The sequence below is a fragment of the Vidua chalybeata genome, chromosome Z (assembly GCF_026979565.1).
Source record: "Vidua chalybeata isolate OUT-0048 chromosome Z, bVidCha1 merged haplotype, whole genome shotgun sequence".
NCBI classification, from domain to species: Eukaryota; Metazoa; Chordata; class Aves; order Passeriformes; family Viduidae; genus Vidua; species Vidua chalybeata.
In genome coordinates, this window is record NC_071570.1 from 33,555,630 (window position 1) to 33,569,796 (window position 14,167).

The following is a 14,167-nucleotide window of genomic DNA, read 5'->3' on the forward strand; positions in this document are numbered from 1 at the left end:
GGCAGCTTGTGTCTCAAGGAGTTGACATAAATCATAAAACCAGGTAAGACTGTAACATACAAACTGATGGAGTGGGAAGTGAAGGTGTCCTTGGGACTGACCACACTGAAAAACCCCAAGGCAGGAGATGAATAGTGTGCCATTAGATATGACAGTGTAGAAATGTAATCCCTAGCATGCTGAGAATTTTGCTTCAACATATGTATTTTATGTAAGCAACCCCTTAGGTAAAAGCTGTGTTGCTGAAGTGAGCAACGACTGAGCTCTGGGAGACAAAATTTTGGGTTTGGTGGTGAAGGGGAGCTAATGGCCAAAACTGAAGAGAATGTAACAGTATGGCAGTGCATGTTAGCTGGCTGTTGTCCCTGATGTATCCACAGCTGCTAGCTGCACTCCATATTGTTTCATTCAAAAGCATCACGGAAAACTCAGAGGTGGCCGCCTTTTTGCTAAGGAACAAGAAGACCTCAATTAGCCAGTACTTTCTGTGGCTGCTAACAGCAGCAGCACTCAAGGAAGTAAATGTTTCATGTTTTGTTTTGTATCAAGTTAAGATTTATTTTGAGTGATTTAAGACCAATTCCGAAGAAACAAAATGAAGGCTTCAAATACAATATTAATTGGCTTTCATACAAAGTGTCTAACTCAGTACCTCCTTTCCAGAGCAACTTCAAAGGATTTTCAATCAAAATGGATGTTGGAGGTAAAATTTTACCTCTATCTAGACTAAATTCATAACCTTCAGTCTTGAAACATTTGTTTGTTCTCCATTAGGCGTCTGTAAAGAGACATATGCTGTGGCTTGTAACCTACAGGTAAGTTGGACTATGTAGTAAGCAACGATAATTCTAATTTCAAAATGAAATTGACTACTCCGGGTTTGACTCTGGGCTCATCTAGAGTAAGGGCAGGGCTGCAATAGCGGCCATAAGCAAATGTCCCACAGAGAAAAGGACTGGAGTAAGTGTATATGATACAAATTAACCAGTGGAGGTAACATATTATACAGGTATTCCTACAACTGAGATGAGAAACTGTTTGCAACACTATCCGATTCCTTTTGGGCAGCCTAGGATAAACACGCACTGGGTTTATGCTATTGCTCTTACTCTGGTCTTCCTGAATCAGACACCTACCTGTGACATTTATCTCTTGACACTATATATTGTTTGAACTTCTATATATACACATGAAACATGAACCTTAAAACAGGTGAATAATGCTGAATTTAGGTCAAAAATAAGGAATATTTCCAGGCACATTATTTCAGGAAGCATCTTCCTGATAAGGACTCTGTGTCTGGAAGGCAGTGTATTGCTAGTTGACTGCTGTACCTAATGCAGCAGTCACTGCTATACTGTCACCAGCTGCAGGGCTGGCTCACTGCTGTTTCAAGGCAATTCCTTCAAAAGGTGCTGGGATTCATGCAGGAATTCATACAGGTGGTGCAACTGTGTGTGATGGGATGGCAGTGTATGTTGGCTGCTTGAAGTTCTGACAGCAGCTAGCATGCAGCTGCTCTCTCTTCCCACATACCTTGGTCATCAAAATGGAGAGCTACTACTTTTGTATAAGAAATCTTTTGTTTCTCCTGATTATTGCTTTCTTTGATTGACAGGCAAATACAAGTGGTATCCTGTATCTTTCCATTATTCCAACAACAGTAAGAATTTTTTCTTTTTTTAGACTCTGGTGTTCATCTACTTTTAGATACCAAGATAACAGGAAGTTTTAAAATAACTGAACCAGGTAAATAATTCAAATATTTAAAAAACTTTTAAGCTCTTGGGAGCTTATTTAAAGCAAAAGCAGCACACCTAAAAACTTCACAAGCATTTTAAGTTTGACTTTAATTTTTTAATAGTAATATTTGGCAAATGCAACTTGATCGTTTTTTTGAGAGGTGTTTCTTGTTTTTTTGTTTGCTTGCTTTTAATTGACTAATTAGAGTCCTCAATAGCTTAAAGTCACTTTCACTAACTTCCTAAATACTGTAACTGAAAAATAATTACCTTTCTATTGTATGTGATTTAAGAAGTCAGTTTTAGAGTTTTTCCTCTCTCATTGCTTCTCCAGATAACTTAATTTGTTAACATCAGTGCATTAAAACAACTGTGCATAGTCCCACCAACCACACAGTGTGAACAGGACATAACACTATATGTGGAAGGATAAAGGCTGGAAACACTTTGATCTTTTTGATTAATGTTATACTGTGAGCTTCTCCAAACCTGATGCCACAGCCAACACAGTGTTAATTTTATCCTCCTCTTCGCCCTTTAGGCATCTACAGAGTGCTGAAGACACTCTTTGTTGTTACTTGTTTTATCTAGGTGCTGCTGTACGTGCCTTGGACTGTGAAGAGAAAGAGCACCAGTGTTGGTGAAGGCGTGCAGAGTCACAGCTATCCCACTGCTGCGTGTGGTGATTAGGCAGTGTATTGTTAGTTAGCTGTTCCTCACACACCAGCAACTGACTACACTGTCAGATTAGCACATTGCAGTCCAGACAAGAATATAAACACTGCTGTTTAAATATCTCCTTGGTCCCTAGCTGGTCCAGTTACTGCCTGGTTCCCCTGGCTGAAGGGAGATGCACTAGGTTATGCAGACTGAGTGAATGCAGGGTTTAAAATAAGGTATAACTGAGAGTATAGAAGTAAATGCAGGTGTATCTCACCCAGTTATACAGCTTCCCCAACTGGTTTATAAACAACCTACTGGATTATGTAAATATTAAGTAACAGGTTCAGGTTTGAACCCTATGTGAGTATGTTTCTCTTACACCACTAAATATTGAAGGAACATTCATCTGTTGGCTCAGCAAACAAGTATTTTACTTGAATTTACAGGAACATATACTACTGGTGACTGAAATGGATTTAGAATATTTTCACTCACATACAACTTTTTGGAAAGAGAAGCTCACAGTTCAATGGTATTTGTTTGAGAAAATAAGGATATGTCAGACCTAAGGAGTAAAGGAAGCTTGAGATGGGAATGAAGGGTTAGGATAAAAGATGCAATAGGTTATGCTCAAATGGAAATAAAATAACTTTAACACTCATGGACTGACCTTTGTTAAGCATCATAGGAGGGAAGTTTAATCTTAAAGTGGGGGGATTATTCAACAATCCAAGAAATAGGTTTCAATCTGTTTAAAATGTTGAAGTTTATATTTTTATATGCTATATTTTAAATTGACTCTAAGTAGATATTTATATAAACATGCATTCACACTATTTTCTTGGCTTTTGGCTATAGACAAATGTTTGTTTGTATAACAATATTCTGAGTTTAATTTTTTTTTTCTTTTCCTTTCCAAGTTTGTGCAGATTTGGCCATGAAAGATGCTTCATTTTTACCAGATAACTGGTAACATACTTTTAAGAAAGGAGTGATTAGTTTATTAATGATCTGCCCTAATATTATATTGCAAGAACTGTCATGTCTCATGATATAGAAGTAATCCCAACACAGGGAGTTTTTGTTAAGGAAAAATGTTAATTTGTGGAATGTTAATTAGAAGTAAATTTTTAAAACCTTAAACTTGTGTAGAATCAGGACTGAATGGTACCTATACTGAAATTTCTTCAGAAGATAATTGTACTGTATTGTGACTAAAGAGTGGAATGAGAAGTTCCAAAACTGTTTTCTCAGACAAAATCTTCTTTCTCTAGGACTCTGGAGTGAATGTGATTCAGGAAGCTGTGAGTTAAGTAATTCCGTCCACTTGTTTGCTAATCACATGCTATTTCTGAATACTAGGAAAGATACTTGATCTTAATGCTGGCATTGAGATATTCAAGATTACAGTGTCCTCTGAAAAACAATATGAGCTTTAGTGAGTGAGTCACAAACAAGGTGTACATATTTCCTTCCCTCCTGATCCATTTCAAACAAGAAAATCGTACCTTACTGTTTATCTTGAGTGTTTTAAGGACCCAGGTGACATTTCCCCTATGCTGAATAACTCTCAGGCAGCACCAGGACTAAAACAGGCTTTTTTTTTTTTGGGTCTTCCACTAACAGCACCCAACATTTCTTTATACCTATCCTTGTTTATTCAGTGATACAAAAATCCGGGAGCTTTGGTAGTTCACATGAACGGACATGCATGTTTTAGACTTGTACATTTTCAAGTTAAGATATCCACCCTTATGGGCAAAACACAGTGTCCTGACACTTAATTCCATGGACCACTGACTGCTCCCAGTGAGAGGAGAGGGTCCATATCTCAGTTCCCTTCCTGCTCCATCAAAGCAGCAGAAACATGTGACAAAAATCACCTGACATGTCCCACTATGTGTTCTCACACTGTACAGGCAGGAGGAGACAGGAGTAAAATGCAGGACCTCAGCAAAAAAATAGGAACTGTATTGACAGATTTGATGTGGAATCTTGCAGGACAATGGCAAACAGTGCAGAGGCTGTACTAAAGCACCAGCAGCAGGCTCATTTGGTCTAATGAAACTTTTACACAGTCCTTAATTGAGTTTTGAAATTTTGAGTGGATAAAATTGTCATGCATTAAGTTCCTTTCCAAAAAGATGCTTGTCATTATTGTCATTATTGAGAGTGACTTTGTTTAATCTTTCACATATTATCATTACTCAATCTTCATAGATTTTTTTGTCAAATTCTCAATTAATTCAATAAGTGAATGAAAAAAAAAAAACTATTTTAAAAAATTGCTCTCGAATTTCTCACCTTTTTAATACAGTTGTGCAGCTGTCTTTACTGGAAAAAGTTTTGAAGCACTTTAGGTATTTTCAATCAGGGTTAGTATTACAAGAAAGCAGCACTAATTCTACCCATCCTTTTCATATAGAAAATTCTACTGAGACACAGGTTTTTCTCTTTCCTGTTATCTCAGCCCTTCTTCAAGGCATGGACAGAAGGAGTGAGGTTTCTTACTCAAGTTTTCTATCTCCCTTCATTCAAACAGATAAATCAAAACACTTGGTAGTTTGTAATGGAAGAGTGGAACAGAACTAGAAATGGGTTAGCAGTTACATGCAGGACTGAGGAGATTGAAAGGTGAAAGACTGGGGCTTAAGCTATGAGCCTGCATCTCCTTCTATCTCTACTGGAGATTGACTTTTCATTCTAGAGATGAGAGAGGGGTGGCTGGGGAGCATTGTTTTGGATTGTCTCAGAAAGATGTCTGCTAGAGTGCCAGGCTCTTGACTTTTGTTGCCCCTTGAATTCCTCTGTAAGCAACCATGAATATTTACACAGGCCATGTCTTCATCCAGGTCAGAAGAGAAAGAATCCAGTAGGAGAGGAGCTCACATCTGAGGCACTGTACTGCAGCACAAATGTATGGAGAAGGTTGAAGACTATAAATGTGTTGGAAAACTCAAATGTAAAATAATCAAAATATGAAGCAGCAAGCAAACTTTATTTAATTTTTTTTCTTCTTTTAATAATTTTATATTCTATGTACAATTTTTTTTTGCAACTGGCAGCTTTGTAATTCAGTAGTCTTCCTTGAGAAGATATTGCAAAGCTGGTATCTTCAGTTACATATGTGTGTAGAAGCCCTGCCATGGATGTCTCTGAATCCCATGTGTTTCATGACAGGGCAATTACATGTTAATGGAATATAAAATCTCTGTGTTACTGGTAGATGGGGGAAAAACCTGTGTAAATACAAGTGAATTATTAATAAAACTTCTTTCTAACTATCTACCTGTTGGTGACCACTTTAATTAGCTATTGTCAGCAATTCAGAAAAAGAAATCATAAACCTCTTATGCAAATTGGTGGTCCCTGCCTGCAAAGTAGTGAGTGCCTCGCTGTGTCAGTAGCCTCAGTCGTTCTAGAAGCCATTGCAGGAGCCAATCCAGAAATAACAGACAAATTGCAAACACCAAAGTTAAAGAGTAGCAAAATCACCTGATGGTTTAGATTCTAGCAACATTTCTCAAGCATGTAGAAAGGCTGTATACTCATGGTGTTGAATGGCCATTTCAGAGGTCTACTCTTTTCTTCATGATAATCTGCCTGATTAATGATGTTACTTCTGGTTTGATACTTTCCATTGGCTCTTCGGGTCTCCAGAATTTCACAACTTTACCCTCAGGGCTGACAAGGTACTTCCAGAAATTCCATCGAGGCTCTTTCTTTGAAGAATCTGTAAGGATTAAATCAGATGATTTTAGTCTCTTACATCTTGAATTGTCTTCAGGCCCTGCATTGATTCTTTGACTATTTATGCAGAAGTAATCCCACCATATTCTTTGCTAGTAGTCTGAGCATGGATTTACTGATTGCTGCTAATGATCTGAAAAGCTGGAAGTCAATGATGCTCCCCCTTTCCTGTGAAACTGTTAAAGAGTACTTACTTTTACTATGCTATATTTCCTAGGGAAGAGTATACAAGGGCTGCATATTTATTCAGGGACTCCCTAGTTTTATGTCAGTTTTGGGAAGTGAGATGGGAGCAGGAAGTTGTACTGGCGATGGCTTAATTAGGCTGCTTTCACAAAAAGGTCCAGTAGATTTTGACTGGAGAATAAGTGTTTGCTTGGGAACGGTGCTGAACCCTCAACTGATTTTTTGAAGCAATGGCTTGAAGTTTGGCACCACACTTGTGCTGCAAATGGACTAATTTTGCACTAGATTATTGGACAGTGCTGTTGCCATCCTGTTGCTAGTAGTCACAGGCACAAGAGGGTGGTATAGCATGATGTTCAGCCTTCTGATTGTCAAAACAGCAACATAAATAAAACAGATACTTCAACTGAAAATGCACAAGAATTTAATGTGAAACACAGGAATGCAGGAAGAGAAAAACTATTTCAGAATATTGAAGTACCAAAGGATCTTTCTCCTTCTTGTGGGTGAACAGCATGTGAAATAAGAAAATTTGAGTAAAACTTTTTTTCTTTATAGGTATCAATGTTTAACATTGATGGCACTGATATATAGAGTCTGGATTCATCACACAGAGCGGGTTCCTTTGTGCTCTAGTCTTTTCTATAAAGAACTGAGAGAAAACCCTCAATAATTCCGGTGCACATCTGGCAACTCAGGGCAACAAAGTTACCTGAGGTTTTTACTTGCATGCCTAAGAGGAGGTAGGAACAAACACAGTTATAATGACAATGGTGGCCACTTAAATGATTCCTCAATACAAATAATTTTCAAGTTCATAGAAAGTATCATGGGGGATAAAGCACATAAGTGTTTTGGAAAGATTTCATTTAGATATTGAAATAGTTTTCTGACAAGAGGCACTATAAGAAAGTGAAATAGACTCTGAAGGCAGGGATATGGAATACAGGTTTGGCTCTCTGCTACTTTATTTTCTGGGTAAAATGGTGTGTTAGAAATGAGTTATGTTTAAGCTATTTTTTTTCTTTCACATATCAATATGGTTCAAAACCTGATCAAAGCTCAGGAAAATTCAGAAAGGCTTTTCAAGTGGGCTTTGGGTCTATGAGATCTTTGGTCAACTGAAGGTAGAGAGAATTTAATTTTGCTTATGAGAATATGAGGTCCTAAGCCTGTAAAATGCTCCCTGTATTCATGAAGGGTTTTGCAGGCTGGGTCCTGAAGTTGACATGACAAATTAATACAAATCAATGGTTATATATAACTAATATATATAAACCTGCTTTACAATACAGTTTACATAAAGGTGGACATAGGACCCAGCTAAAAATCTCATCTGCATGTGTTTATATAAAATTTTCTGGTAATTTTATGACCCCCATAACTACATTTTTGTCCATAAGAAAAGTATTTTTTTTAATAAAAATCACATACTTTGTAATGGGATTTTGTAGGTGGGAGTTCCTAGCTCTAGTATTTCTAACAAAAACGGATGTTTCTAGCTGGGCTGGTCAGAGCATACTCTTTTTATGAGGAAAAACTGATGCTTTCAGGATGAAGTTCTTCAGCCCACATTGTTGAAATCCAAATTGAAATGCAAGTAATTGTATGCTAAGTGCCTGTTTCTCTCCATAGTTTATGAAGACTTCAGTGTTTCCTGACAAAAACATGCAGTCTGGATTCAATGAGAGTACCATGGTTACAGTCATCTTGATACATAAAAGAAAACAGTTACCTATTAGAAATTTAAAGGCGGGATCTGCTTCTGATCCTAGGATCTTGATTTTGTGGAAAACAGGGAATGTTACTCCATAGTTTCCTTTGGCAAAAGATTCTATTTCCTGGCTTGAACTAGGCTCTGATTCTCCAAACTGGTTGCAGGGAAACGCCAGCACAGTGAAGTGGGAGGGACCAAACTCTCTGTGCAGCTCTTGCAGTGCGATGTAATTTTTGTCTGTGTATTGGCAATAACTAGCCACGTTTACAACCAAAGTTGCCTTCAGAAACATAAAGTTAGAATAATTTAGTTATTAGCTATTAGCTTTTTAGTTATTAGCTATTATTTAGGTTAGTAAGGAAAAGCCTATAGATGTTGTAGAGATCACAATTAAATCTTAAAAGGACATTTCTCATTATTATGATGGTTCCTGCCGGAAGGCCAAACATAATGTTTCTGATCACCATTTCATGAAACAAATAAAGATGAAAGCAGCTGAAGATATTTACTTTCAGACAATCTGTTTTTAAAAATATAGTAAACTCATAAACTTCATCTTACAGCTTTGTTTATATATAAGCATTTAAAAAAGCAGATAATTAGGACATGCACTAAAATCATATTTACTAGATAAACATCCAAAATCCAAACCCAACATTCTTAACTAAGATTAAAATCCATCAATTTGCCTCTTAGGATATATTGACTTGTGCTAAATAAAATAATTTCTTTTCTTGATTTGCTAGATCTAATACTTGATTCCTGTTCTTCCTGTATGAAGAACAGGAATTTAGTACAAATCTCTGCCAAAAACTCCCATAACCAAGCCTTTTATTTACCTAGAAACATACACATTTTTTGTCAGTATGGATTCAAGACAGAAAAAGTGAAATAATAACTTACTTTCCCTCTGTACTTCTCCAAGGAAATAATTCTTCCTCGTGAATCCTTGACTTCAAAAGAATAAAAATCTTTGATTTTAGGTTTAAAAAACCTGAGTTGCAGCAGGCAGAGAATGGTGGTGCACAAAACCATTGACAGGAAGACAACAAAGATCCTGGCTTTGTGCACGGAGTATTTCAGAGGATAACTAGTTGTGAGAGGCTCCATTTTTGAAATCTTTGGAGAGGAGCCTGGCCAGGCCTGGAATGTGAAGGAGGAGCTGAAACATGAGACTCTCAGCTCAGACCGGAAAGAACAAGCTGCTCATTTTTGTCCCTGTTGCAAGAGAGCTGCTACATATCACAGTGCCTGCTGGGCTTCTGAGCACTTGTGTAAAGTATCGAGATCTTTTTGCGGGGAAGAGGGATGAAAGGGGGGGAAAGAAATGAATGAAAAGGGTCTAACTATCACCTAAGGAGGCTGATTGCTCTGTCTAACTGATCTGAGTGGGATACTCCAGTGTGTGTGTGCACTGCCTTGAGAGCTGCTGGGGACAAAAGTGATTTTGTAGTACAGCTCCAGCACATCTGGGCCTCTGGTGGAGCTGCTCTGCAGGAGGCAGCTGTGCTATTAGGCAGACTTGGAGAAGCATTTTGGGGGACAGCTGTTCAGGTAGAAAAAAGGCAGGATGGCTGAAACCACCCTGTTTACAAACTCAGCACTGCATTTCATCAGCTGCTGTGGGATCACGGATAGCTGTGTAAAATTCTCTTCAGCACACGGAGCAGAGAAAAACTCCTTGGTAATAGGCTGTCATAAAGGAAGATAATATAATGTGGATTTTTTTTTTTTTTTTTTTTTTCATTGAGAGGGGGGATGATAATGGAAAATGTGTTCCTTTCTTAATTGCTACTGGCTACCTGGCGATGAGCTGTACTGAGATGGTAAGATTGAAGGTCTGCATGAAAGAAGAGTTAGCTGAAAGTCTCAGGTCTAAGCCAAGCTCCACTGGTGTTTTGCTGCTTGTGAGTCTCTGCTTACTCTCTTTCCCTCCCAGTGCAAACCACCATTGAAGAGTTGTTTCTGTCTCAGTTGGTTTTCTTTGTCACCCTGATTTTTTTGCTGCACTTCGATGATGCATTTTAAAGGATGGAAATAGAAGGGGCTTTTCTGAATGTAAAACCTGGAATCTGGTTGTTTCTTCCTTTTTAGTGAGTGCAATATTACTACCAGCATCATTGATTTGTAAATATCATAGTGGTATGTACAACTCTTTCTATGATTTCTAAATAGCTAAAATCCACATTCATTTTGTTTAACAAGACTATAGGAACAGTTTCACACTGTTCTAAAAAACAGAGAGATGCTTCGGAGACATTGTGAAATTTCTGTATTTGTATATGAGGACATGTTAGGCTTCTGCCTCTGTCTCTGCCTGCCAGTGAGGCCTGTGAGCATGGTGTTTTGATGGTAGGGAAGAAAACACACAGACTTCTGTGCTGAAGTGAGATGAACAAAGTTGTACTCAACAAGCAAGCACAGGTGACAAATGCTGACTTTAAAGGCAAGAACAAATGTGTTTGTTTACAGAAAATCCATGCAACATCCTGATGTTTAAGCTACATCTCAAGTGTTTGCAATCTAATATTATTTCAGAACAAAATAAAACAAATGAACAAAACTTAATATATTATAATACTGGTGTACCTAATAATTACCCAGAAACCCATTCTATTAATTGTGTCTCCTTTTGCTACTCTCAACTAAAACCTTGTTCAAAATCTGTCTGGAAACCTAAATATGTTGTTTAATACTGTCTGGGCTCTTACATTTTAAGTTGTGATAGTTTTTCCAGGTTTTATGGTTTTCTGACACAAATTGCTCTATGAGTGAATTTGAACAAATGCAAATAAAAAGACCAATTTAATCTTTACTTAGTATCCCTTAATATATTAAAAAGTACAAGATAACATTAAAAATAATGACGTGAGTAAGTGCAGTGGTGGTAAGAAGGTTCAGAAATCAGAAGAGATCTAAGTCCTTTTTTATGGGTGGAGATCAGAGAACCTGCCTGGTTCCAGGCAGACAACCTGTCCCTCTCTCAGGAACCACCACCCCTAAACCTGTGTTGCTATGTGGTTGAAGGTGCCTTGGGTCATGAAAGGCCAGTGATGTAGTGATTTAGTGCATGAGTGGCACAAATGTATGTTTTTTGTTTTGTTTTGGTCTTGGTTTTTTATTGGTGTTTTTTTTTCTTCTCTGTCACAGGCTTTCTGTGCCAGCATTGATTCAGCTGTACATATCTGAACAGAAACGTTTGTTTTGCACTGTTTTCCTCCGTCTGCACACTCTTGGCGCGTTTGACCGCCTGCTGGAGCCGTGCTCAGCCCAGCATCCGCGGCTGTTGCTCTTAGGTAGGGGCACGGCAGAACTAAAACCAGTGCGAACTAAAACCAGTGCGAACCTAAACTAGGCTGACATTAAGCCTTGGCTAATCCGGGTTTTCGGTGTCCTGTCGCGCGTGCAGGTGGCAGGCTGGGAGCGGACAGGGCACTCCAGGTGGAAGCGCTCGGTGCGGCGGGAGCGCGGCGCTGCCGGCACACGACGGCAGCAGCCGCCGCGGAGCCCCGGAGAAGCGGCACGGCCGGCCAGGTCAGCGCGCAGAGAAACACGTCCGCGTGGAGGGAGGACGGCCTCCGGGAGGGATTTCTGAAAGAGCCTGCGGCAGGGAATTTGTGCTAGGTGAGTGTCGGTGTTTCCCTTCTCCCGCTGCCAGGGCTCCGGCATTGCAGACCTGCGCCAGCTGCGCAGGCTGCCCAGTCAGAACAAGCTCCAGGACAGCAATCTCATTTTTAAAATTTACACTGAAGTACTGGAGCAAATCCAGAGGAGAGCAACAGAGCTGGTGATGCATCTGCCGCACAAGTCCTGTGAGGAGCGGCTGAAGCACCTGGGGGTGTTTATCCTGGAGAAAAGGAGGCTCAGGGGAGACCTTATCACTCTCTACAAGTGCCTGAAAGGAGGCTGTGGCCAGGTGGGGGTCGGTCTCTTCTTCCAGGCAACTAGTGTCAGGACAAGAGGCAATAGCCTCAAGCCATTAGGTTTAGGTTGGACATTAGAAGGAATTTCTTCACAGAAAGGGTGATTAGACATTGGAATGAGCTGCCCAAGGAAGTGGTGGAGGCACTATCCCTGGAGGTGTTTAAAGAAAGACTGGTCTATTGAAATGGTGGTGTTATGTTATAGGCTGGACTTGATGATCTCAGAGATCTTTTCCAACCTAATTGATTCTGTGATTTTCTCACAAGAGCATGCAGCTGTCATGAAAACTGTGCCCATGGTTCCCCTTCCCAGCGTGCAGACATCTTAAGGCACCAGGCTGTATAGACAGCTGAGACTGAGTGGGGTGAAAGGAAAGAGGAAAAAACGGGTCTCATTCTTAGCCAAGAAGTGTCTTCGGCAGACTAGCCTTTTTTTTTGCTGTGATGTGGGACACACAGGTATGGTTTTAAGTTCCATTGGACTGCAAAAGGCCACAGGGTCTTCACCAGCACCTTCACGTCTGGAAAAGTTATCAGCAACTGACAGAAGGGCAGGAGAGCTCATAGAGGCCTCTCCTTTGCTCCCTTCTGCTTCTCCTTTATGGTATGGGCAGCTACTGCAGACCCAGCCATAACTGCAGAACAGTCTGGAGGCCTGGATTTGGTCTGGTGCGCACTCATGGGAGGAGGAGCTTGCCTTGTGTGGTTGTTTCTTCTCAAATGCCCAAGGCTTCATGAATTGATAAAGGGACACCGCCCAGGGGACATCCACACTCTACTCACCTTAGAAGAGATCTACTGGAGAGCCATTCAGAGCGCAGATCAAACTTCCAGTACTCTGAGTCTGTCTGGAGGAGAGATGATTCTAGGGGAGGCTGTTTCTCTCCGTCAGCAACAGAGGGAGCTGATGGATCGTCGAATGAGCTTTGAGAGTGCTCACTCCTGCTTCCAGCAGTGCTAGGGGAAGGTGGGGAAGGGTTTGCATGCTGCATGTCCACAAAGGGCTTCCTGGAAGGTGTAGGGAACTCCACACGGTTGACTTCTTGATTAATAATTGAAATATTTAGAAAACGAATAAAAGATGCTCCTAAGTGTTCTGGATATGTTCCTATGATTATGGTCACAAAGTTTAATTCTATTTTCTACTAAGGAGAATATCAGAGCTTTTCATTAATACATGCTCAGGTCTAGGAAACTCTGGCACTAAAACAGTCTGAAGTCTTTCCATCTTTTAGAATAGAAAGTTCTTCATGCTGCCTCTAAAAGCAGTGGTGAAAGCCTGTGTGATCCTGGGAAATTAGATGTTATTTTTCTAACAAGCAGGATTTTCTGTAACTAGTCAATAAACTGAAGGCTGGACATGAGCTGCAGTAGTTAACAGGCATTCTTTATAAAGGGAATGATCAATCTGATCTTGTTTAGACATCTCTTTTAGGATAAGATGAATAGTGCTGTAGAAATATTTCTTTTTCTCACTGACAAAAGGAAAGCAGGGTGACTGCTCCAAATGTCAGTATTTGCACTGTCCCACCTAGTGTGCAGATCTGCTTTCTGAGTACTGCTCTTATGCAATCAGTGCTATTCTAAAAAGTGTTTGACATATACTCTCATGCATATTTTTAAAAGGATTTTTTTCCATTAAAACTGTTTTTCCAGTAACACCTCAGGTGCTTAAGAAACTATCAGGGAAACTACTCTACCTAGCAGTCCTGCTGCAACAGGTTTGGAAGGAAGGAATAAGAGAGCTGAAACAGAAAAGTAATAGGTGAGTTATGCCATATTCAAATGCACAGATAGCATATTAGCTTTTCTGATGTGTTTTTTTACTTTGTCTTTGGTTTATGAGGATGTTATGAGTTATGAGGATACTACCTTATTGACGAGGATAACAGTAACATGAGAAGGTCCATTTAGGAAATATCTGCTGGACAAAAGTTAGGAGTAACTTTTTTGTAATTTATTTGATTTAGCTTTTCTTCTTTTTCTCTAGGCTACTGTTATGTAAACTAAAATCAAAACTAAACTAATGAAGCCCCCAAGATGGATTTGTTACCTCTGAGAGAAAGCAAATATTGTAAGAAAAATGCATGAAGAACATGAATGACTCAGTTTTCCACTTGCTTTAACAAGCACTGTGTGTGAAGAAGATAATTGCTTCAGTTCTTCAGGGTGTAGCTGTTGATTTT

General features: G+C 39.5%; 1 protein-coding gene across 2 annotated transcripts; it reads right to left on the bottom strand.

Annotated features, from left to right (window-relative positions):
• Window positions 1-5,384: 5,384 nt before the first annotated feature.
• Window positions 5,385-9,184, bottom strand: GPX8 (glutathione peroxidase 8 (putative)). 2 transcript variants are annotated; one of them, XM_053969060.1, is made up of 3 exons: window positions 8,962-9,184; window positions 8,077-8,338; window positions 5,385-6,138 (listed from the first exon to the last, which is right to left on the bottom strand). In XM_053969060.1, exons 1-3 carry the CDS (start codon window positions 9,166-9,168, stop codon window positions 5,975-5,977), a joined length of 633 nt encoding a protein of 210 aa, XP_053825035.1. In that variant the 5' UTR covers window positions 9,169-9,184; the 3' UTR covers window positions 5,385-5,974. The 2 variants fall into 2 exon arrangements, with proteins under 2 accessions (XP_053825035.1, XP_053825036.1); XM_053969061.1 differs by lacking the exon at window positions 8,077-8,338 and having other exon boundaries at window positions 5,975-6,138.
• Between the last annotated feature and the right edge of the window lie 4,983 nt (window positions 9,185-14,167).